At 57.0% G+C, this 25,135-nt stretch overlaps 1 protein-coding gene across 2 annotated transcripts in view; it reads right to left on the reverse strand.

Moving 5' to 3' along the window:
• Window positions 1-3,334: 3,334 nt before the first annotated feature.
• The window catches only part of B4GALT5 (beta-1,4-galactosyltransferase 5), a 33,660-nt gene continuing 11,859 nt past the window's right edge, over window positions 3,335-25,135 (reverse strand). Inside the window, exons 2-9 of one of the 2 annotated variants that reach the window (XM_066198982.1) lie at window positions 14,038-14,172; window positions 10,832-10,945; window positions 9,935-10,059; window positions 9,354-9,470; window positions 8,468-8,655; window positions 8,118-8,240; window positions 7,606-7,707; window positions 3,335-5,749 (exon numbers count right to left, since the gene is read on the reverse strand). In XM_066198982.1, the coding sequence (XP_066055079.1) occupies window positions 5,602-5,749; window positions 7,606-7,707; window positions 8,118-8,240; window positions 8,468-8,655; window positions 9,354-9,470; window positions 9,935-10,059; window positions 10,832-10,945; window positions 14,038-14,155 (1,035 nt within the window). In that variant the 5' untranslated portion in view covers window positions 14,156-14,172 and the 3' untranslated portion in view covers window positions 3,335-5,601. Of the gene's footprint in view, window positions 5,750-7,605; window positions 7,708-8,117; window positions 8,241-8,467; window positions 8,656-9,353; window positions 9,471-9,934; window positions 10,060-10,831; window positions 10,946-11,577; window positions 11,832-14,037; window positions 14,173-25,135 lie in introns of those variants that run through there. The other variant, XM_066198981.1, reaches the window with a different exon arrangement.

Here is a 25,135-nt window from a genome sequence, read left to right on the forward strand (position 1 = left end):
ACCGAACCTCCTGCCCACCCCCTGCCCACCTGCGGCTTGTTGAGATAAGGGGGCTGCTGAGATAAGGCGGCTGCTGAGATGAGGCGGCTGCGGCAGTGAGGGGCCCGGGGCCGCCCTCCTCCAGCCCCCCCGGCCGGTTCGGGGCTGAGCCCTTCCCGCCCCGCCCCGGGGTCCAGCAGCTCCCCGCTGTCCCCAGGCGCGGCCCCGGCCCTCGCCGTGCCCGGTGCCGGGCGGGCGCTGCCCCTTGTGTTGCCGCAAGGCCCGACCGTGGCTCTTCCACCACCCGACGCGGGCTCCGCACCCCAAGGGGAGCGAGCTCTGCCAAGCACGGCGTCCTTGTCACCCCTCCGTGCCCCAGGACTGGCTGCCGGGCCCGGCCTGCTCCAGCCTTTCCAGCTCAGTCACCTGTGAAACGTTTCCAGCGGCTGCCGTGGCTCTGAATTATGAATGAATGCGCTTTGTCAAGGGCAGGGCTGTGCTCGGGCTGCGGGATCTGCTCTGGGCCTGAGCTGGAGGCAGCAATCGATAACAAAGCCCCTGCCAGGCACGGACCAGGCATGGACCCGGGGCTGTCACCCCACTAGCGGCTCCAATGCCATCGCAGGGAAGCAGCGCTGGGATGAGGGTGGCGAGGAGGAGGCCTGGACCCCCGGGAGGGATTTCCTGAGGCTGCATCTCGCCCATGCCGGGTCTCCAGCCCGTCCCCTGGCAAATGCCAACCGCAGCGAGGCCGAGGTGCGGCTGCACGGACCGCGCCGAGGCCACCGGCTCCGCTGAGCTCCGGGGAGCTCTGCCCGTCCCGACCCCTCCGGCACAGAGCCGGGGAGGGAGGATCCGCCTGGTCCCGCGGGAAGCGCGGCCCTGCCGCGGCTCACACGGCCCCGGGGCCAGACGCCTGTCACAAGGTGACTCGCGGGTTTGCGGCCGCCAGGAACCCGCTGGGCGGGGAGCAGGAGGCTCCGGCCACGGGTGGGGTTGTGCAAGAGAGCCCCGAACGTGCCACCGCAGCCGTGGCCTTCAGCCGGCCCCTGCGGCTCGGGGCTGCGCTGATGGAGGTGATTTCTCCACCGCGTGTCCAGGCGTCCTGTGGCTCTCCCCCGCTGAACCAGCTCGGCCTGTTCGGCTCAGCCACCGCGGCCCATCCGCACCCAGCACCGGGGGGGTGACATCCCTGTCACTGGGGTACGGAACCAGCCGGGTCCCCGCTGTCCTCAGGGTGACATCCCTGTCACTGGGGTACGGGACCAGCCAGGGTGACATCCCTGTCACTGGGGTACGGAACCAGCCGGGTCCCCACTGTCCTCAGGGTGACATCCCTGTCACTGGGGTACGGAACCAGCCGGGTCCCCGCTGTCCTCAGGGTGACATCCCTGTCACTGGGGCACGGGACCAGCCGGGTCCCCGCTGTCCTCAGGGTGACATCCCTGTCACTGGGGTACGGAACCAGCCGGGTCCCCGCTGTCCTCAGGGTGACATCCCTGTCACTGGGGTACGGAACCAGCCGGGTCCCCGCTGTCCTCAGGGTGACATCCCTGTCACTGGGGTACGGGACCAGCCGGGTCCCCGCTGCCCACAGGGGTCTCTTGCTCTTGCTTCACCCAGGTGGTACCAGGTGAGTTTCTGCGTTCCCCCTTTTTGCCGCTGCCGGTAGCGACCATGGGAGAGCAGCAGGGAAGAGGGAGAACCCCCCTGCTTTGGTGGTCGGTTTTTTGTTAGGCTGGGGGTTTTCACACGCTGCAGAGCTGGGTTGCAGCACAGAAGGCTGAGCTGTTCCCAGGCAATGCTGTCCCCGGCAGCGGGGGCTGCCCCGGGGGGCGGCAGTGGCCGTGTCCTGCCCGCGCTGCCCTCGCAGGGCTCCTCAAATGGGCGCAGCCCACCCAACAGCGGTTCGCTCCCAGCTCTCCTGCTTGTTGCTGGCCCCGGCAAGGGGGTCCCGTGCACCCACCTGGGCCAGGGGCTGGGCCTTCCCCGCCCCTCCGGTTCCCCCTGCACGGGAGCAATCCCCGCCTTCCCCGTGGGCATCCATCTCCTCCGGCCGCTGAGGGGGCACACGGGCAGTGAGCCCCCAGCTCTGGGTACCCCTGCAGGACCACGGGGACCCCCAAACAAGTCAGGAACTGCCAGCACTGCGTGCCCGGAGCCCCAGGGGCTCCCAGCCTCCCTCCTTCGAGCGCCGGGGGAGCGAGGCCGCCTCGGCAGCAGCGGAGGGGCCGCAAGGAGCCCGGCACCCCGCAGGCTCCAGCCCAGCGCCGCGGGTGGGAGGAAGCTTCCCAGAAGACGGAGAGCTAAAAAAAGGCAAGGCTTGGAGCAACCCAGGACTGCCAGCTATTTATTCTAGCATGCCTGCATGCTGCAGAGCAGGAGAAAGATATTTTAGAGCTGCTGCAAGGAAGGCTTGTCTGTCTGCCTGGGTTTGTTGATCAAAAATTCTATTACCAACAGTCCCCACCACCAGTCCCGAGCCCTGCAGCACCTTCAGCCAAGTGTCTTCCTAGCACCCTAAGGCAGCCAACCCCTCCATCAGAACTACGCTGAAGCAGATGCTTGGGAAAAAGGCCTAGGCACCAACACGTCAGGAAGAGTTTGGGGAGCATCCACATCTCACACTCAGTTTATTCCTGGCCAGTCCGAATGACCCTTACTGACTCAAACTCTCATAGGCACTTACCCCTCTGGGCTTACAAACCTCACCACCTCCTTAAAAAAGCACACCCCAGCCTCCTGTAAAAGGAAAAAAAAAAAAAAAAAACAAAAAAAAAAAACCAAAAGCACTGCAATCTGTTCTTGGATATGTATTTTTTACTGAAAAAATCATTCATAAATTAACAAATACAAAAATGTACAAACACATGGGTAAATAAATGTAATGACACAAAGGATTGCTTTGCTGAGAAGTGTGTGTGTGTTGTAAAACACTAATCTTCAGTGCAAAAATGTCCCCCTGGTACCTCTTAAAAACATAACAGTAAGCTCAAAAGCCATGATGATGGAAAGCTGCTTGAGAGTTTAAAGCCACTTCTGATGGTGAGGGGCCTGAAGTGCGCGGCCGTTGCTCAGACGGTACCTCCCTTAGAGAAGCAGAGCTTTACGGAGAATTAACTGTCAATAAATAGTTTTGCAAATAAAACCCACATGGCTCATTTAAAAAAACCCAAAAAAAACAACAAAAAAAAATCAGCATCGCACAGGAGCTGCCCTCCAGCAGGGCTGAGCGACGGTGCTGACGTGGAAGGGGCAAACGAGTGGCCTTGTCGAACTTCAGCTGCCAGAATATGTACAAGTTCTCCTTAATACAGGAATTTTTACACCATAACAGCACATGCGCTTGACAGTATGTTTTTAACAGTTACATTTACTATACAGTATTTGACATAGCTGATAGGATTAACAGTGCACATTTTCAGAGAATCCACATTTTAAAAAAGGGAAAATAAACTCGACGTGGTTAGAAGGGAGGATGGGATGGTGCTGGGGATGGACCCTTGTGTGCCCACCGCAGAGTGCAGCTCTGAGCAGAGGTAACGGCTTTTGTTCCACACCAGGTGCCACGGGTGCCAGGGACATGGAAGGCTGAGGATCCCAACTAAGGTAGTTCAACACCTACTCACACACACATGCATGATTCCGGGGAAGTGAACTCGGACTAGTTGAAATACATTCCTTGTTTGAAGCACCATTAAACAAAGGTTTCTAGCAAGGTCTCAAGATGAAAGAAAAGAGGGGCATGGGGCAACACGGGTTCAGCACCCGGAAAGGGTCCACGTGAATTACAGATCAAGACTCCGAAGCAAAAGTCTTTATTGCTGTATGCGCCAGGAAAAGCAAATCCTCACCTCTGCCTATAAATAACCAGGCTGAATCCCCTCGGGAAGCGAGTTTAAAGCACATGTAAGTTCAGAGACTTTAAAACTTAGTTACAAACTCATCAGCGCTTTTCAAGGGCAGGCTCGCTGTCCTCTCATGCCGGCCGATAAGATCTACACAAAACTTGTGTTTCCTAAACTAACGTTTTCTGGATACAGGTTAGGAATGCCCTGGGCAGTCACACCCACCACAGATGCGTATGGGGATCATACGTCCACAGAACTGAGGAAACAATGTAAACCATGAGAAGTTAAGGAAACCGAAGGCAAACAATGCAATGAAAAGAGTTAAAGTCCTTCGGAGGTCAAGTACCCGCCCTTGTTGTGTGGAAATACAAACTAAAACCAACACCCAATGTATTTACTTTTAAGTCAGAGAGGTCCAGTGAAAGTGGCGGTGTCGGTGCTGTGTAAGGGCTGGACTGTGTCCGTGGGGATGGGGCCCAAAGTCCAGCCTGCCCACGGTGGCTCTGAAGAAAAGAGGGATGACACTGGATGGCTGGATGGGCTGTCAGACCAAGCTCTGGCTCCCAGTCCTCATATTTTCATGTGTCCTTCATGTCTCTCGCTGAGCTGTGATCCCTGCCCCACCTGTCCCACCATGCCAGTGCTGCCAGGTAGCGAGGGGACAGCGCAGGGCACGGCCTGGCCCCAAGAGCACCTCTGTGCTGCTGGATTTACTGAAAAATGCAAACTGAACCAGCCTCCCAAACCGTTCCAGCACATTCCAGAGCGAGGGCAAGCGCTGCTGTGCAGGGAGGGCTCATGTGGGAACAGCGGCTCCATCCCTGCCGGGCTCACCCTGCCCTCAGTGGGACACAGAGCAACAGCCACGGGACCGTATTCCATATGGCTTCTGGATGCATTTGTGCATCATGCTGCAATAGTGACAGAAAAGGGAGGTTTTTTAAATAAATATTCCCATTTCCTCACCCTCCCTGGAACAAGCCAGCCCTGCGGTTTCTGGAACGAGCGATGACCCGGCTGTATTTCTCACCCACTGCACTGGAAGGTTCTGGGTCCTGGCCCACAAACATTTCTGCATGTGCCCAGCTGGAATCACGCGAGCAGTCTCACTGGCTTAAAAGGGAACACCTTGCACAAGTACAGTGATGCTCACACAAGTGTTTACAGAACTCAGGACTAAAATGAGTGACCGTATGTAAACCTCTCGCTTGGACTTGAGCCATAGGAGGAAAATAAAAAGGGGCAATTTACACAGCATATTTACACTTACACTTCTTTAAGAAGCGATTCTGTTGTATATACTTCAAGCAGGTCATTTAAAAAACTGCACAGACATAGAAGAACGGCATCAGAAGTCGTTTGATCTCCCAGCAGGGCAGTTGCCAACCCAACTGCTCCCGACGTTCGCCGTCACGAAGCCAGAGTTCCTCAGCTGAGCCGCTTCCTGGAGGAGAAAGCGCATCCCAGGAGAGTCCCAGTGCCAGAGATTGCGGGAGGAGGAATGTGGAGACGAGAGCAGCAGGTCGAACTGTTGTCCTGAAACCCAGAAAGCAAGTGGCAGAAAAAATGAAGAGACTGCTGAGCTCGCTGCCCGGGTATCGGGCCGGATTGGTACAGCTAGGGCAATTTGTGCGTGCACTTTCAGCCTCATTCTCCAAAATACTGTGATCCTTCATTAGACAAAGTGTTGCTTGTCCTCAATAACCCTTGGAAAAGAAAGTCTAGCGTGGTGCTTTCTTGGTGAAGGGCAGAGCAAAGTTATTTTCTCCTCTCAATATTCGGTCACCAGAGCCAGCTCCGGTGTCAGGTTAACAGTGATGTTCTTATACAAGGCGTCATATGTGACGTTTGGAAAGTAGTTCAAGTTATTGAGGCCGTCCAGGGCTTGCCTTTCTTTTGACTTCCTCAGCAAGGCGTACCTGTGCAACGAGAACCAGAGGCCAGAGTCAGTTCCACGCGTCTCCCAGCACCTGCAAACTCCTCCCAAGGCCACCACAGCACCTTTCAAAGAGCCAGGCCCAGGAGCAGCTACAAAACAATGAACTTCTGAGTCGTTAATAAAGGCAACCATCACATTTAAATACTCTGCGTTAGTAAACACCAGAGAATTCCAGAAAAGTCCATCACTTGATAAGGGACAAAATGCTCGCTGCGCCACCAGCACACATTCAGCTGCCAAAACAAGCTGTGGCACCTGCCCAAAGCCTGCAGGTCCCATTCCCGGGGGGGCTGAGCCAAGTTCCTGCCAAGACCACCATCCACACCATCCCGGAGAGACACAGCTGAGGGGTGACGTGGTCCTTGCAACTCTTATGAAACCAGACAGGAACAAGAACAGAACTAAATGGCTTCAGTCTGAAGGATGGGGGCGAGGAAGTAAAACCAGCAGAATGGTGGTATGGGGAAGGAAACTGCAGCTGGTGCACAGAAACAGCCTCAAACACATTCAGAGGCAGCGTGAGGAGATGGAAGGAGGAGGGCTGGGAGGGGAAAATAGGCAGAAACCTCTCCACAGGACAGTGACTCCCTTCAGCACAGTGCTGGGGGCCTGGAGGCACCAGGGTGAGTGGGAGCTGGGCTAAGACCTGGGGACAGAGAAGGGACCAGGGAAGGATTGTGCCATGAGGCAGGGGAAGGTGCTGGGTGAGAACAAAGAGGGAAGTGCCAGGAACCAGAGCTCAGTCCCATGCCTTTATCGGCCTGCCATGCTTCAAGGGTTTTTAATATCCTTTTTTAAACCAAAAGCAACTTCCCTTTTTCAAGAGTGAAGTAAGAGAAACATCTCTGACTGGCTGCGCTCTGTCCAACAGAGATATGAAAAGTAGGGCTAAAGATGGAAACTTGAATGGAAACACCCCCAAAAACGAGTCTTCTGCAAAAAAAAGACCAGCAGATAGCTCAAATCCCTGCAGCAGCCTAAAGCCCCTGCGCAGAACAGAGCTTGCACTGCTTGTCCAACAGCCACTCAGCTTCAAGTGTTAATTCCTGAAGTTGTTTGTGAAAGATGCATTTCTCTGGTTTTCTGTTGCACAGTTTGCAGAAGAGTCGAATTCCACTGTGGTTTTCAGGCAAAAGCAATCAGTCAACCCTTGTACTCCGAAAGAGCCCTGGCTCTGGGACAAAGGGGTTGGAGCCCTCCTGGAGAGCTGCAGGGAGAATTTGTCTTCTTGAGAAAAATGGCTGCACAGTTCTGGTCCTCCTCTGGTCCAGGGGACAGCCACCACTGCTGATGGGTGTCTGCAGCCTCACCGGAGAGCAAACCCTGAGTTCAGGGGCTCTCGACACCCACCCCAGCCTGGGGCCAAGAGGCAGAAACAGGAATGGAGAGGGTGCTGCAGCTGGAGTCTGTGAGTGTTGCCAGGGACACCTGATGCTTCAGCAGCCACTCTGCAGGGCAGCCCCTGCTCTGTGGTTCTGCAGCCTGAGCAGTGCCTCCCTCAGCGGTGAGCTGAGCCTCTTCTAGAAACATGGAACTTCTCTGACACTTGGCAACAGCCACCCCTATACACTCCTCTGGGGATAAAGGACAGACCCTCAGCCTGCCCTGCTGACAATCCCCTCTTCTGGATGGCAGCCACAAAGCAAGGACCCTTCACTGCAGGGGTACAACATGCAGGGATGGAGGAATCCCGGCAATGCTCTGCCTCCATCCCCCTGGATTTAGCTTCCTTCAAGAGCTCAGGCTGTCACTGTCCTCAAACAGCTGCAGGCAACCCCCTGCATGGTACAGACTCTTGGTGAAATGCTTTAGGATTCTTAAAAAATTTTTACTTGCCTTCCTAGGAACTGCACTTCTCCCCGATGATGGTGGGGAATTGATTTGTATTTCCCCGTGTCTCCCTCTGGTCGAGTGACCGAGTAGCCTGCGAACTGTACTCTGCGTTAGAAAGGGGAGAAATAAAATCAAACAAACAAAAAATAATCACCCGTTGTGTTTGCTGTGCTGGCAGCGCCTCCAGGGCTGCAGTCAGAGCTCCCAGGGCCGTGGCTCAGCCTCCCCACCCACAGAGAAGCCACAAAAACCCCCCGCTGCAGCCTGGGCTCCGGGCACGTCCCACAGCACTCAGCACCTCGGAGCCCCGCTCAGCCGCGTGGGATGCCGAGCACAGAGCCAGCAGCTCCCAGGCAGCCCCTCCCTGCTCCCCAGGCACTGCCTGTGCAGGAGCAGCCCCTGTCCCCGGGGCCAGCACAGCCAGCCTGCCTCGTCCCAGCCCAGCGCCCGCGGCCAAGGTGACAATTGTCCCTTTGCAGCTCACAGAGCCCTCCCCGGGCCCAGGGAGCCCCTACCTGTTCCAGAGGTCATCGTCCTCGCCACCCCAGCCCCAGAAGGCGTTGGGGAACCCGTTGATCTTCTGGAACTGCTCGACAGTCAGGCCACTCACCCCCCCGAAGAACTCGTTGTACGGGAGCCTGAGCAGGGAGAGAAGGGTCAGAACAGAGCCCGCTGCCTCTTCCACCTGCCCTGGGAAAGCCCAAGACCTGAGGATGCTCTCTGCCATCCCCTCTCATGCTCCCTTTGCACAAAGCCTGAGAAGAAAACCCTCAGATTCATTCTGTGCCTTAAAAACGAACGAATTAACTCTAACACTGGCTCCTCAGCAGTGATGGCAGCAGGGAGGAGGAAGGACAGTGCTTACAGGTACATGTACTTATCCAGCTTGGCTGCAAAGTGCCTGGGCATCTGTCCACACCCATAGTAGTTGCGGTCGTTCTCTGGGATGTGGTCCACGTCGTGGAAGATGAGGCAGTCCCAGTCCAGGTCCTTCATTGCTTCCCGAAAGCCAACGTTGAAGAGCATGGCACGGTTGAAGGGTTGGTTTCCAGCCTGGCAGGGAGAAAGTTCCTTCTCAAGAGGAGCCCCTGCAGCTCCTGCTCTGTGTGTGCGTCCTCAGCCCTGCCCAGAAAACTGCAGAGGGCAACCAGCTGCCATGCTGGCACCATGAAAGAGGTGATGTATTGGAGCAGAGCAACACTGAAATACTCAATTCACAGTACAGGAGCAGAAATAAAGATGCCAAATACTCAGACACTTGAAAAAAACCCCAATTTTGATCAATCTTTTTAAGCTAGAGCCAAATATGGAGGCACATTTACCACGTGGATGAAGCCAAAGAGCTTAAGTGAGAGGTCCACGGACACATCAAATGACAGTTCATGTTCTACATGAAATGCCTAACCCTGGTCAGACCATTCCTGTGCCATGGGGATGCTGCCTGGAACTACTGCAGGGATGTACAAAAAACCCTGCAGCATCGTCTGAGCTGCAAATACCTGCTCCAAAGCCTTTCTACAAAAACAACTCCTACAAAACAGAACTAAAAAAAATAAACAAACACCACAAATTCCCGAATTTCTATTTTTCATACAAAACCAGTAATTTCTGGGCACACCTCTCAGCTGTGCTGCTTTCAGACAGAACGGGACAGCTTGCACACTGCAACACGACCCCTGCAGCAGGCACGGCAGCGAGATGTGGGCCGGTCCCTGGGGCAGGGCAGAGCTGCGCCTGCAGCGCTCACTCACCTGCTCCACCACGTAGAAGGCGAACTGTAAACGTTGCCGCTGCAGCATGGGGATGAGGTGTCTGAAGAGGACGGGGAGGTGCTCGTATCGATTGCGGAATGGGATCAGGATGGCCACCTGGGGGGCAGAGGATGTGCCTCTTACTGCACTGGAGCAGCACTAAAAGAGAAGTCTTAGCTCTCCCATAGCAGAGCGGCCCGAAACCCTTCCAACTCCCAAAACGTGGATTTCCTATTCATTTCTGAGGAATTATTGCTTTGGAAAAAAATTCAAGGTCACCTCGAGTGGAAGGGAGAGTTGTGGTGCCCCCTCGTCACCTCTGCCCAGCACTGGGGACACTAAAGCAGCCCTTCAGTTCACTGCTTCCTCCCTGGGCACTGCATTCCCACACTTCAGAGCTCCTCACATCATTGCTGTGAAGATGCTGCACACCAGGGGTGCTCCCATGAAGATTTCCTGCTGCCCACCTGAGATCCCTGTCCCTCCGTGCTGAGCAGGGCATGGGGCTGCCCCATTCCCCTGTCCTGAGCAGGGCTGCCCCATTCCCCTGTCCTGAGCAGGGCTGCCCCATTCCCTGTTACCTTCCAGCGAGGCAGGCAGTCACTCGGCTTCCAGTGCCCTCCCAGCTTGATGGAAGGGTCTCTAGAGAAGAACTGGTGGATGTCCTCCATGGTGATCTCGCTCATATTTACATCAATGGGGCCCTCTGCAGAGTGGGAGAAGCAGTGGGGTGAGGAGCTGCTGCGGTCCTGGGGCAGCACTCTGCTGCATCCCTGTCCTCCATCCCCAGCACTCAACTTCTTTTCTCCAGCACCAGCAAAAGCAATTAGGAAACGCTGCAGCTGTAACACCGCAGTCTCCTCAGCCTTTGTGGCTGCTGCTGGATGCTCTCTCCATGAGAGCCCCACGCCAGCCAGGGCACCCCTCTACTCCTCCCTGCGTGCTCCCAGCAGACTAAACCCCCAGCTCAGCGAAGAGCATTCCCCCCCTTCGGAAACCTTCGCCCTGAAAAGCCCGATTTTCCACCTGAGCTTTGGTGGAAGCATTTCCCCCAGCTGCGGCTCCCCTGGGGGGTCCAGCCCATCTCCCCCAGCAGCCCTGGCACAGCTCAGGGCTGGGACTGGCAGCCGTGTCCCGGCACAAAGGAGCCACCCCGCCGCCACTGCCCCTGGAAAAGGGCCGGCAGAGCCTTTTCACCGGCTCCCAGCACACAATCCCTCTTTTGTTTGTGCTTGCCAAGCGATGGGCTCCTACTTCAGCAGGGAGACATGCCTTCGACACAGCAGGGATTAATTCCTGAGGGTGGGTAAACAATGATTCCCCAGGAGGGAGACGGGCTCTGAACAGCGCTCCCATTCATCCCTAGGTGCCTGGCAGGGAAAGGTGCAGCGCTGGTGAGACTGGGAATGCTGCTGTGTGCCCTCCAAAGCCCCGGGGAGCAGGAGGGGGGCACAGAGGGGCAGCAGGATGCCACTCACTCATAGAAGGGAGCCTCTCAGGACAGGTATTGTTGGGGAAGTAGGTAAAGTCTTCAGGAAGAAACGTTGTGGCTTGCAGAAAGGTGTCGTTGTGGCTCAGATCAAGAGGATAATCTGGGGAATGGAAAAAAAAAAGAGAAGTTTTCACCTGAGCTATAGGTCTGTTATTTCCAGCCACTTCCCCACGTCAGTGTGAGCAGACTCCAAAGCCAGCCACAGCTGAGGATGTCCCCAACAGCACAGCTGTGTCCCCAGTGGAACGTGCTTTAGCCTTGCAGCCCAGCTGGGTGCTCGTCCCCATCCTGGGACAGGTGGCTGCAGAAGCCCGGCGGCCTTAGCACCACACCAAAGAAACATTTGCATTTTCTGGCCGAAGGAGGAATTTTGAGCATCGCCCTGAGGTATCACAAAGGAGCAGGGGGCTCTTGAAAGGAAAAGGTACCAGTGCCTCATCCCCGAAGGACCCTGGCACAGCAAGAGGGGGTCTGCTCCTCCAGCAGGTCCTTTCCCAACAGCAGAGCGAGAAATCCCCAGGCAGGCGTCAATGCCAGCGGACTGCCAGAGCAGTGCCCTACACCGGGCAATCCTGCCTGGCATCCTCCCCATAGCATCAGTGAAAACGATCACATCACACACAGGCTTCCCTCTGCCTTGTGTGGTGCAGGAGCAGAGGAGCCCCAGCAGGGCTCAGCACCTCCCTGCAGCCCCCCCAAACCTCCTGGGCAGCACCCTCCAGTCCCTCACACCTGAAGGGGCTTTAGGCAGGTTTTCCACTGGCAGGAGTAATTTGCAGCGTTGTAACATCGTGTCAGTAACATTGTTTGTTTGCTCAAGTAAACAGTAGCCAAACCATCTCAAAACTCAAGATGGGCTGTACACAGAACCTAAGGGCTTTTCAAGCAGGAGAGATGTTATTTTGGTTGCTTGATACTGTTCCAAATTTCCACAAGCAATTTTCCCTGTAAACTCCCACTGCCAGAGCACACCCGCAGTACTCAGCCCAGGTCACAGCCCACGGTGAAGCTCAAGCGCTCTGCTTTGCACCAAGGCCTGCCTTTTTTTTGCTGGGTTTCCTCTCGCAGCTGTCACACAGCCCGAGCGCCCGCAGCAGTGGGGACAACGCACTCCCCGGGCAGTGACACCCACCCAGGGCCCCACATTCGGCCAGGGAGGGAAGGTTCTGACCCCAGGGTTAACGCGGTCCTTGCGGCCACAGCACAAAGCGCCTTCCAGACGTCACCACCACCCCCCATCCTGCGTCTGCTCTGACCTGCCTGCCGGGGAAGGTCGCCCAAGGACGGGGCTCAGTGCCTGTATGTGCTAAAACTGTCCCCATGGCTGGAGCTCCTGGGGAGGGACGGGTGTCCTCACGTGCCTGCGCAGCTGGGACTGGCATGAGCCTCAAGCAGAGCCCAATCCTGCAGCAGCAGCAACGTTATCACTGGTATCACCGGTGCTGTGGTCACACAGGTTTTTGGGTCACTTGAAGCCCCTCAGGCCAGAGCCTCAGCAGGATGAAGGCTCTCACCGCTGCAAGCAGCAGCAATGGAGCATCTAACCCTCCTCCCCTCGGGGGATCAGCCACTTCCTCACCCTGACTCTGCTTTACTTGATGTTTCCAGTCTCAAAAATAGCCCAGGGTGGCTGTCCTGGCTGACTTGGTGCAGCACAGGAGGTGACCCGGGGCGTTCATCTCCTGCCTAAGTCGATAATTCCCCTCCCGTGCCCATCCCCAGCCAGGGCACAGCTGAGCTGGTGGCTGCACCTCAGCAGCCTGGCCAGCAAGGACAGGGCTCATACTTGTGCTAATGAGGAAATGATCTGGCCTCGTAAAACTCTGTCAGCCCCTGCTGCTGAGCCCTGGCGGGCGAGGAGCCGAGCTGAGCCCCCAGCAGGGGAGGGACAGGCTGGGTGCCACCAGTCCCCAGCAGGGAGGGGACAGGCTGGGTGCCCCCAGCAGGGAGGGGACAGGCTGGGTGCCCCCAGCAGGGAGGGGACAGGCTGGGTGCCCCCAGCAGGGAGGGGACAGGCTGGGTGTCCCCAGCAGGGAGTGGACAGGCTGGGTGTCCCCAGCAGGGAGGGGACAGGCTGGGTGTCCCCAGCAGGGAGGGGACAGGCTGGGTGTCACCAGTCCCCAGCAGGGAGGGGACAGGCTGGGTGTCCCCAGCAGGGAGGGGACAGGCTGGGTGCCCCCAGCAGGGAGGGGACAGGCTGGGTGTCCCCAGCAGGGAGGGGACAGGCTGGGTGCCCCCAGCAGGGAGGGGACAGGCTGGGTGCCCCCAGCAGGGAGGGGACAGGCTGGGTGTCCCCAGCAGGGAGGGGACAGGCTGGGTGTCACCAGTCCCCAGCAGGGAGAGGACAGGCTGGGTGTCCCCAGCAGGGAGGGGACAGGCTGGGTGTCACCAGACCCCAGCAGGGAGGGGACAGGCTGGGTGTCCCCAGCAGGGAGGGGACAGGCTGGGTGTCCCCAGCAGGGAGGGGACAGGCTGGGTGCCCCCAGCAGGGAGGGGACAGGCTGGGTGCCCCCAGCAGGGAGGGGACAGGCTGGGTGCCCCCAGCAGGGAGGGGACAGGCTGGGTGCCACCAGCCTGGCACACCTCACACGTGTGTGGATGATGCAGGGGCTGGGAGGGGGAGCCTCGCTGCACTCCCTGCATCCTGCCCGAAGCTCAATATATTGTTTGTGGCAGATCTCCAGCCAAGTCATCTCGGTTCATTCTTGCACGGGAAGAGTGACGCTGACGAGCACAGGCTCCTCCACGTGCCCAGGGCTCTGCGCAGGCGCACGCCTGGCAAGGGAGTTCTTAAATATGAAACCTGATCCTTGCACTGAATTTGAAAGTGTTTACTCTCAGAGTGGTTGAAGCTACAAGTCGAATTCCTGGAAAGCAAAGAGGTTTTCAGCTCAAATCCCATCATTTCAGACCTTTCAAGATTTTCACCCCTTAGACAAGTTAGAAGCATTTGAACTTTTTACATATATAAATAAATAAACATAATTTTAATATTTTGATGCTATTTCCATATATATATATAGGGCAATACATATTTTTTTATGTCACATATATTTTTATATATAAAAATAAAAGCAGCAAACAACTGATCAAACCTTGCACCCTGCATTTACCGGTACGAATTAACCCCTTCAACTTAATTTCCAACGAAAATGGACCCTTTAATCGAAGTTACAGCTATTCAAGAGGTACCTGAGTCGTTCACACTGCTGTTCCTCTTGGCATAGGCACTGCGGACCACCTGCTCGTACACCTGAGCTCCAATAGTTCGCATGTTCTCACGGATCATGATGCCTTGGGCTTGCATCATGAAGAGGTAGGTGTTCACTGCAAGGCAGGAAGAAAAAGGAATTTTTTTTTTTTCCCATGAGCATCAGCTTTTGTAGGGAAAAGGAATCAGGGTCTTTTGGAAGCATTCTCAGCCTCCTGTTTGATTTGAGCCCCCTCGTGGCAGCGGGATCCCGGGGCAGCCGTGGGAAGGGCAGGGAACGGGGCAGTGGAGGCGTCGGGCACGTCTGGAAACCCGGACGGTTGACAAGGGGGACGGACCCAGCCAAACCTGACTACCAGGCTGTAAGACAGCACTGCAGCTCAACCAACAGCACATCCTGCTGCTTAATGAGGGACGTTTAATTAGGAAATATCATTACAACAGGAAAGCCAGCTGTGCGCCTGGAGAGGGGCAGCCCTTCCAGACTGCAGCACTGAGGGCGGCACTCACCTGGCAGAGGCACCCCAAAAAGCATCCCCACCCCAGGCTCTGAGCCCCCAGCATGTCACACCCCAGGGCTGGCAGCAGCACGAGCCCTGGGTCCCCCTCTCGTCTCCTGCTGACCCTGTGCCCAGCACGGCTCAGGCTGAGCCTGATTAGGTTTCAGTTCAAGCTGACACCCAGCTGGCAGGACCAGGCCCCAAAGCAAACAGCAGCAAGCACAGCCCTGTGTCACCAGCAGCTGCCATGGGACAGCAGGACAGCCACCCACGGGGGCAGCAGGACAGCCACCATGCACAGCACCCTGCCAGCATCAGTGCCAGCCACAGCCCTCTCCGTGTAGTTTGAGGCTTAACAATGAAGTGGAAAATAAATAAAGTCTTGACATGAAGGTACCAAGAAGGGGCAATCTAGAAGGTCTATTCTGCACTAGTAATTAAAAAACGGGTCAAAAGACACTCCAGGAGGGATAAAGAGGGCACTGGGCCAAGAAAACAACAGGGACCCTGCTCAGAGGAGGGCAGCAGCTGATGCAATGTCACCAGGAAACATCCACAGCAGACAGGTCATTGCCACAGCAGGCATACCCCAGCCTGAAACCAGCAGCCACCAGTGCCAGGAGGGCACAGCCACGGCTGGAATCACCGGGAGCACGGGCTGGACACGGCACTGCCACAGGAGAGTGGGGGTCCCCACCCCGGGGAACACACACCCTGCACCCCACGGGCTGCCTGCTGCCCCCTCTGCACCCACACAGCTCCAAAAGGCTGCCCAGACACATTTCCCAATCCCAACTGCATTTTGCTTTCGCACAGTAAATATTTGAGAGGGGGATGGAGCCCCAGGTGTCACGCCCAGCCTGTCTCTGAGCCATGGGAAATCACTGGATTTTCAGGAAGAAGGGGGTCAACTGCATTAAGTGCTTGGCAACTGAATGTCTTGAAATGCAATTTTAAATGTCCATTTCCAGCGCCTCCCTTCCCATACACGTCAAGCCAGTGATGGCACCTTAAGCCAGCGGTTACAGCAGCCATGAGCAGGAGCTGGCTCAGACAAAGCTGCACCCAAACCCTCTTGGCTCAGCCACCTCTTCTGGGGCCAGCTCTGGAACCAGAGTGACCTCCAGGTCAGCTGGTGACAGCTACAGCTCAAACGTGACCTCTGGTGCAGTTTCTCAACAAGGCACCCCCGCTGCAATGATGGCCAGGGGTACCAGGTGCTGCTCCTTCCCAGGAAAACAGGGAATTTGCTCTAACAGATGCCCAGGGATAAGGCTCAAGGAAAATCTGGCATCTTCATACAGCACCACAGGCCAGAAACAGAAGGAGCTGAAATTCCCCGTGCAAAGCCTTGCACCCAAACCCCAAAACCTTCATAAGTTCACAGCTGCCAGCTCAGAGCTCAGCACCAAACGGCATCACCTCCCAGCACCAGCAGTCCAGCCCCAGCACCCCTCCCCAGCTTTGCCAGGCAGCTGCCCAGCAGGATTCATGGAAATGGGAGTTCCTGCAGGGGTTTTGGGGTTAGCAGCGAACAGTGAGCGATGCAGTCGGGCTGTCGGAGCCTTGGGCTGTCGGGCAGGATGCCCAGGACAGCCCCAGCCCCACCTGCCCACGCAGGTCTCCCATGTGGCCACAAGCTTTTCCTTCAGCTTATCAGCTCAGACACAGCCCTCAGGTGTGACACATTAGGGGTCGGTGCTTGGGGCACCCGGTGGTCCCCAGGCCCTGTCCTGCCCCAGTGACAGCCAGCACCCAGGGACACGGCCAGCACCCAAGGACACAGCCAGCACTAAAGGACATGGCCAGCACCCAGGGACATAGCCAGCACCCAGGGACACGGCCAGCACCCAAGGACACGGCCGGCACCCAGGGACACGGCCAGCACCCAGGGACACAGCCAGCACCCAAGGACATAGCCAGCACCCAGGGACATGGCCAGCACCCAGGGACACGGCCAGCACCCAGGGACACGGCCAGCACCCAAGGACATAGCCAGCACCCAGGGACACGGCCAGCACCCAGGGACACGGCCAGCACCCAGGGACATAGCCAGCACCCAGGGACACGGCCAGCACCCAGGGACATGGCCAGCACCCAAGGACATAGCCAGCACCCAGGGACACAGCCAGCACCCAGGGACACAGCCAGCACCCAGGGACACGGCCAGCACCCAGGGACATGGCCAGCACCCAAGGACACAGCCAGCACCCAAGGACATAGCCAGCACCCAGGGACACGGCCGGCACCCAAGGACATAGCCAGCACCCAAGGACATAGCCAGCACCCAGGGACATGGCCAGCACCCAAGGACACAGCCAGCACCCAAGGACATAGCCAGCACCCAGGGACACGGCCGGCACCCAAGGACATAGCCAGCACCCAGGGACACGGCCAGCACCCAGGGACATGGCCAGCACCCAGGGACACAGCCAGCACCCAGGGACACGGCCAGCACCCAGGGACATGGCCAGCACCCAGGGACATGGCCAGCACCCAGGGACATGGCCAGCACCCAAGGACACAGCCAGCACCCAAGGACATAGCCAGCACCCAGGGACACGGCCAGCACCCACCCCACTGCTGGCACACGGCTCTGCCAGGAGGCAGCACCAGGCAGGCAGCAGCCATGGTAACAGCATCCCCCAGAGCCAGGCAGGCACGGCAGGGCACGGACTGCGGGCACCGCAGCCCCACCGCAGCCCCCCAAAACCACAAGGCGCACTGAGGGGCCAGGCACAGCTCCTCCCCTCTGCACGGGGCAGCGGGGGCTGAAGGCGCTCAGCCGAGCCGGTCACCGGGCCCGGGCTGCTGCCGAGGAAAGGGCAGCGAGGCTGCGCCTTCCAGCCCGCACGGAGCTGGGCCAGCGCTGGAAAACAACTCGCTGATGCTGATCAAGTGCTTTCTACTTCATTGTGCTTCGACTTGCTGGGTAAAGCGGATCCAGGTTTGGTGAAGCATGAAGGAACAGGAGAGACAAATCGGCGTCCAGCCCCTGGTTAATTCGAGGAAGAGGGAGGCTCGTCGGGCGCAGAGAAAGCGCCGTTTGTTCCCGGCCGCGGCGGCAGACGGAGCCGGGCCCCGCCGCGGGCACATGACACGGCCGGCGGGGCCGGGCTGCCCCGAGCTGCCGCGGGAGTCCTGAGCGCACTGCCACAGCGGCCACCAGCCCAGGGGAGCGCGGCCAGGGACAACGCCGCCTTTGTGCCGGGCGGCACTTGCCTCCTCACATGTTAACCCCTTCGAGCGGATGGGTAAGGAGGTACCTGGCCGAGGATGGTGTGCCGCCAACACCCCGAGCACCCAACATCAACAGCCCCCCACCACCCGGGACCAGAGCCCAGGGGCCGGAGCCTCCGCTCCTACCCCCGGAACAAACCGCCCGCACGAGATAAACCTCACAAACGCTGTGTTTATCCTGAACACGCGATTCATTCAGGTCAGAAAATCGGATTTAAAACATGTTATTGCAAACATTTCACTCCCTGTGTGCACACGGCGCTCAGATCAGCTCCGGGGGCTGCCGTGGCCAGGGCTGGGGCTGCGCCAGCATTTGGGAATCGCTATACCGAGCTCAAATCTCACTCCTCCTCCATTTACTGCCCTTTTGATGAGCAAATTTGCCATGTTTTAAATTTATTAATCCTGACCTGGCTGGCCCTAGGGAGCCCAGGGCCGCTGTAGGCAGAAGCGTTTCCCAGAGATGCCGATCACCCCGGAGCATCCGCTGCTGCAGACACAGCGCTGGGCTCGGCCTGAACCGCGCTTCAGCCAGAAAGCAATTCCCCCTGTTGTGATATATTGCTAATCTCATCACACAGGATGATCTCGAAAATTACATCGGCCTTCTGCCTTTCTTCCCTTTGAGCATGCGGCTCTTGGGAGCACTGGCACGGAGTGACAACAGCCTGGCTCCTGCCGCTGGGCAGCTGGACAAGGACAGCGATGGGAGACGGGAGGCGTCCCTTCTCCTGTTATTCCCAGCAAACCCTCACTCCCCGCCCAGAAAACAAGCAAAATTGAAGAATCCATTTGCCCGAATAACCGCCTGAAGATTATTCTAGTTGGTTCATTAAAGGACTAGTCAACCCTGCTGTGATTTAAACACACGGAAAACATGACAGCTTGTCACCAGCTGGAACAGAGGCACGAGGCTGCACCCCAAGGCATGGCACCCCTTGGGATGTTGCACCCCAGCCTCTCTGCTCACAAGAAATCTGGGAGGGCAAGTGCTCACTCAAGCCAGGAGTGGGTGCAACAACTTCAGCCAGGGAAGTAAAGTCCAATTACATAAATGAGCACTGAAGTCTTCCTGTAATAATTTCTCTGTTAGTATTTTTGGAGCACTTCTAATCAAGAAACAGCTGACTCTCTCATGGAAAATTAGTTTCATTGTGGTGATACATACTAGAAGAGGCAACAGGGTAATTTGCAGCTTGGGAGCTGATTTGGAAGAGGACTGGCTGTGATCTGTGCCAGCCACCGACACAGGACGGGGACAGACCTGACACGTCTCCCTCCTGACCCTGACAGCTTCCACTGCCTGTGGAAAGGCCCCTCCTGCAGCATCCACTGCAGGGGGACAGGGACCCCGAGCTGGGAGAGACCGGCACTGGGGGCAGGAAGAGGGGCCCAGGGGCTCACGGCAGCCCTGCATGCCTGCAGCTGTATCAGCATCCAGCACGCCAGCCAGGCTTTCCTGAGGAAGGAGCCAGTCTTCCTCTGCTTTGAGATTCAGGGCTTTCTGTCACATTCAGCATTTTTCCCATTCATTAGTCCACTCGTGCTGCAGCAGCACAGAGGGGCTCTTGGAGTTCATCGTGGTCTCAGTGCTACGTGCAGCCTCCTCCTGCCAGCCCCACTCCAAGCAGCACAGCCACAAACCAAGGCACCGCCAGAGAAACTCCTGCTGAACACCCTGCCAGACGCCTGGAGTGGGCACAGGGTGCCCGGCAGAGCTTGTGGGACACCTCACGTGGGAGATGCAGCAGTGACTTGGGAGGGATGAGGGTCCTGCAGGGTGGGTGCTCAGGTCACCTGGGGGGTCCTGCCTGCTGCAGACACTTCCCCAGGGCCCAGAGACAGCAAAACCAGCAGTCCTGTCTACGCTAAGCCTTCTGCTAAGCTCTCCCCGCAGATCCCCAGCATCAATCCAGCTCCATTGGCATTAGCAATATAAAGGGGTTTAATCAAACTAAGCCTCTAAGGCACTGATAGACAGTTATGATAGTCTTAACTCATAAATAACCCAACCAGGAAAAGTAGCAGCATCCCAGCGTTAATACACCAGGAGACCTCTGTCTCTATTAGCTTTCCACTGGCACTGCATTCCCCAGACATGCTGAGTGCCAGTACAATTAAATAAGAGGTTCCTATTAGTTTTAGAGAATTTAATATTAATGCCATCACTGTTACTTAGCCCTTTGCCTCTAAATAGCACAGGAAGGAATAATTTGATACATTAAATGGTCTAAGAATTAACAGTGCAGCAGCAGCACTGAGCTGGTAATTACAAACCACTTGTCCCCAAAATTGGCAAGCTGGCAGCTTGCACGTGCACACAGCAAGCAGGAGGATGGGAGGCTAAAGTGACACTCAGCCAAAACCCGAACACGGGGAGTTTATATCTGAGCTGTCTTACGGAAAAATGACCCTGGGGAAGCCTCAGCAAGGGGAGGGAAACCCATTTCATTCTAAGAGACCCTGAGTTTTTCATGTACACATTTAGGGTGGCAACTTCCATTTGCACTCCCACAGCTGCCTGCACTGAGGTGTTTGTGCCACTCGATCTGAAAAGCGCTGCACTGGCTTTAGGACACCCAGCAAGAGGAGCACAACGTGCTCTGCCCTCATGGGAGAGCTCAGAAGGCCAAGGGAACTCTTGGAACACCTAGAGCACCAAATCACCCCTGGCAGGAGCCGTGCAGCCCAACAGCAGGCAAGGCTGGGCTGGGCTGGAGCCGCAGGTCACCCGGGGCAGTGCCAACACCTGCAGCAGGTGGGAAAGGCAGGAGCACACAGTTCACCTGTGCACCGGGGCAGCGATGCCAAGGGCGGCTGAAAAATCACACTGAGGGCTGCAAACCTCAAGAGAAATCCAGGAGCAACTTCTGCTGCAGCTCCTCTCTGCGAGCAAGGGCACAGTGACACACACAGGCTGGAGCACAGAGCAGAACAAGCGTTTGCCCAAGTTAAACATTACCCTTCCTCGAGAGATTCGGACTCTCCTGCTCCAATTGCCATTCAGGAGATGCGACTGCACACGACTGCGCGTCCTGTTTGTTTTCCATCCCTCGGTGCCCATCTCCAGCCAGCCTGCTCTCCCTCAGCAGGATCATCGGCACAAACGCTGCCCAGCAGGAGCAGAGCAGAGCACAAATCCCACAAATCCCGGGCCGGGCCACAGCACGATTCCCGGGCCGGCAGAGCACAGACGCGCACGAAATGAGCAATGCAAGGCTCTTCGGCAGGCGCTGACACCGACACCGGGCTGGCAGCACCGGCTGCTGCTACCACAGCAAACATTTACACTTCCAAACACTCACAGCTCAGCGCTAGGAGACAAAGGGGTGGGAATTCCTGCATCCCGGACACTCTCTGAAGGCGTCAGGAATCCCAGCGCCTAAGCCCAGTGCCCGTGGAGGATCGGGATGAACGAACAGAGGGAGAGCTTTCATTAAGGAAAAGAATAAATAAGAATTAAGTGGGCAAGGTTGGGAGAGGAAAAACAAGCAGATCCTCCCCAGCGCTGCCCTTGAAGCGGAAGGGCAGGGAAGGACATGGGCAGCTCGGGACAACTCATCCCCTGGGCCATGGGATGTGCAACGGCTGCAGGAGACGAAGGAAATCCTCTCCTGCAGGCAGGGCCTGCCACCAACCTGGGCATCCTGCTCAGCCAGGCACTCATGGGACATGCAGGAGAATGGGGACACGTGGAGTGGTGCTGCCTAGGAAATGCAGTCAATAAGGGGTTTCCTTCACCAGCTGGAAGCAATCTAGGATACAGTCAGACCACAGCAGAGAACAGGAGACAGGTGGGATTTGGATTTAGAATTTCCATATACATCAAACACCAGTTAAACAGATTTTGAAATCACTGATTTGTTAGTCTTCCAAATTAGGAGAGTATGCCCATTGGAGAGTGCCCATTGGAAATTGTCAAAAAACAACTAAAGAGTAATGGATCTACTGACTCAGCTCACACACCACAAACTGCACTGCCTGGAGTTTTAACACCCTGACTTCGATGGAGAAAAAGAGAACAGGTTCTGTTGTTTTGGCTATTCCCCACCAAAAAAACCCAAAGACCTGATTTCTCAAGCATGTTTTACAAGTTCAGCACGGCTGAACAAAAAGGGTTATCACATGTACAGCCTCATGTCTGCTGCAAGGGAGCTGTTCCAAGGGCGGGTCCGAGAGGCTGTTCCAGGTCAGTGCCTTGCCTGTCACACCAGGCTGGCCCATCCCTCAGGAGCCATCCCAACACACTGGGCAGGGCTGTGAGGATCCATCCCACCACATCAGACTGGCCCATTCCTGTGAGGATCCATCCCATCACACCAGTCCCTGAGGATCCATCCCATCACATCAGTCCCTGAGGATCCATCCCTGCGAGGATCCATCCCATCACACCAGTCCCTGAGGATCCATCCCTGCGAGGATCCATCCCATCACACCAGTCCCTGAGGATCCATCCCATCACATCAGTCCCTGAGGATCCATCCCTGCGAGGATTCATCCCATCACACCAGGCTGGCCCGCAGTGTGCAGGACAGTGGCCGCTCCTCGCCCCACACAGCAGACCTACGGCACATCTCCAGCTGCCATTTACAGCCAGAGCATAGTCCAGCATTCCCTGTTCACATCATCCCAAAATTGAAACAGCCCAGGGGAGCCCTGCTCCCAGCCGAGCTCGCCCACCACGTGTGTGTCCCGGGGACCCGCAGGGGATGAAGGGCAGAGCCAGGCAGAGAGATCCCTCGGCAGAAATACCCCAAGACTGTCCCTGCTGCGGTTCCTTTCCTGTACCTTGCCACGTCCTGGGAAAGCAGCCATCCCAGCAGCCAGGGAAGGAGCGCAGCCACAGCCCCACCTCCGCACTATGCATCTGCCCGGCTTGCCAGCCCTTTCAACTCCTAAAAAATTCTCCAAGCTGGAATTCCTCAATCACGTGGGACGATTGTTGTCCGAGATTTTCAAAGGCAGCAGCTCGGAGCTCCCTGCCAAGGGTACTGTCACCATGCAGTGCCATTTAAGACCCACAGCAGCTTGGCCTCCACAGTCAGATTACAGACTTGTTCTTGTCTGCAATAATTAAAGGCAACACTGTGAACGGCCTCTCCAGCTGCTGTGTTTTATTAGAAGCAAAAAAGCTATCAGAGAGAGGGTGCAACTTTGAACTTCCAACACACAGACCATCACCGATGGGATTTTGTAAGCACTCTGATGCGCTAAGACATTTATTAGCTTCGTTGTGAGCTGTGCAACTTTGGAATACACAGCCTTTCTATATGATTTTCTTCCGCCTGACAAGCAAACTGGTATCGCAGCCGCTGTAAATAAATTAACTGATTCCATTATCAGCGTGGGGAATGACTTCACTGGAAAAAAAAAAAAAACATCATCCCTCTATCTATGAACTCATTTAACACCTCAGAGACTGTCCACCAAATCCCAGGCTACGTGACACCTCCCTGCGTGTCAGCAGAAAAGCAATGGCGTGGTCTGTTTGGGATGCCACCAACAGGGGAAAAGAAAAAAGCCCTTCCCTTCCTTCCATCACCCCACAGACCCACGCAGGACCAGACGCCGGGGCTCAGGCAGACTGGGCAGGGACAGGCTGGTGGCTCATCCCCAGCCCTGCCCTTCTCTCCCCTCCTTCCCAGGCACGGCCAGCATTTGCCAACAGCTCGGCCGCGCCAGGCACAGGAAAACCCTAAACCTTATCACGGGCGGGGGAAGAGAATGCCCTGGCGTCAGAGCGGCCTCGCACCGCCCGCAGCGCAGCCCCACGCTCAGAGCGCTGCCATTAGGTTACACATTAATCCCAGATAAGCAGCACAAGGCTATCGAGCCGGCCAGCTCAGCAAGGGATCAGCACTTCCACAGCCCCGAGCCGCGGCCGGGGTTCACGGCTCTGAGGGGGACGGGAGCTCACGGCCCTGGCTCCCACCCCACCGGGCTCAGCCGCGTGCGTGCAAACACGGGACGACCTGAGGCAGGCCCAGCAGAGGCCGGCTGCGGTCAGGCTCTGGAGATGGGGCACGAAACACCCTGCCTGCCCCTCCGTGGGCAGGAGCGGCCGCCGCTGCCTCCTCCTGCCCTGGCCGCCAGCGCTCACCTGGCTCCGATGTCGCCTGCGGAGGGATGAGCACACACAGGGGCACATGAGGGAACAGAAACACCCTTCTCCTCCTCCCCTCTCTCCCACTGAAACACCTTTAAGCTCCTTGCACACAGCAGCAACTTCAGTTTCCTTAAGAGACCTGAGTGTCTGCCAGGGGCTCTGCCCGCTCTCTCGTTGATCCACACAACAGGGCAGAGGGGGAAAGGTAATAACCGAACCAATTCCAGCCTGTGTGCAGCCAGAGGCCGAGCTCCGCAAACATGACACAGACATACCCTGGAAAAGCTAAACACACGGGAATGGGAGGCCAGTGCTCCCGGGGGGACGGCCAGAAGAGCCGGGCAGGCAGCGAGGGCAGGACTCCTCCGGGCCCCCAGGGGTCTCAGGAAGGAGCTGCTGGAGCCTGGTGTCCCACAGACCCACATCAGCACCCCCAAAGGACTGGGCACGGCCTGAGCCCACAGCAACGCAGCAGCCCACCCTCCTCCTCCTCCTCTTCCTCCCTGCCAAGGCACCACCGCTCCCTCCCTGCGCACTGGATAACGAGATTTTAGATTACACCAATTTATCCACTCAGGTTACCCAATTTGTGCAGGTTGTGTTTGCTGCCCCAAGGGATTACAGCTAAAGGCCATCCTCCCCCACTCGGCCCATGTGGCCGAGCTCTGGGCAGCCCCATAAATGTCCTATAACTGCCCTATAGAGCACTGCTCTCTGGCAGCACCCCGTGATGTTTGGGGATTTGTGAGCCCTCCCCAGGCAGGGGTGGACACCCCCCAGGCCAAGGGGAGGCAGCTGGGGGGGAAGTGTGGGGAAAGGGTCAGAGTCAGCACCCGCCGGAGCCCTGCTCTGCCACCAGCTCTCTGCAGTGCAGCAGCAGCCCGGACAATTACTGTGTTGACAGGCGTTTTTCCTTTTTTAATTAGGTGAAAGCAGGGTTAGAGCACCCTGAAGCCGGGCAGCCCCCGCCCCCCTTCCTGCCAGGGCTCCCTCCATCTGCTCCTGCCCCACGGCCCTTCCCAGCCGTGCACAGGACGAGCAAGGCTGGAGCTGCCTCCAGGGCCAGGTACCAGCTCAGACCCTGCTGCTGCAGCCCAGAAACTGCCAGAGCCTTTGCTACAGCCCAGGACACCCCAAAGCCAGGCTGATGGGGCGACTGCACACTGACAAACCTGCCCAGCCCTTGGAAACACAAAGGGATGCTTGACCAACCCTTGCCTGTAACTCCACATA

The sequence above is a fragment of the Chamaea fasciata genome, unplaced genomic scaffold (assembly GCF_029207755.1).
Source record: "Chamaea fasciata isolate MVZ Bird 193981 ecotype frontalis unplaced genomic scaffold, bChaFas1.0.hap1 SCAF_17, whole genome shotgun sequence".
NCBI classification, from domain to species: Eukaryota; Metazoa; Chordata; class Aves; order Passeriformes; family Sylviidae; genus Chamaea; species Chamaea fasciata.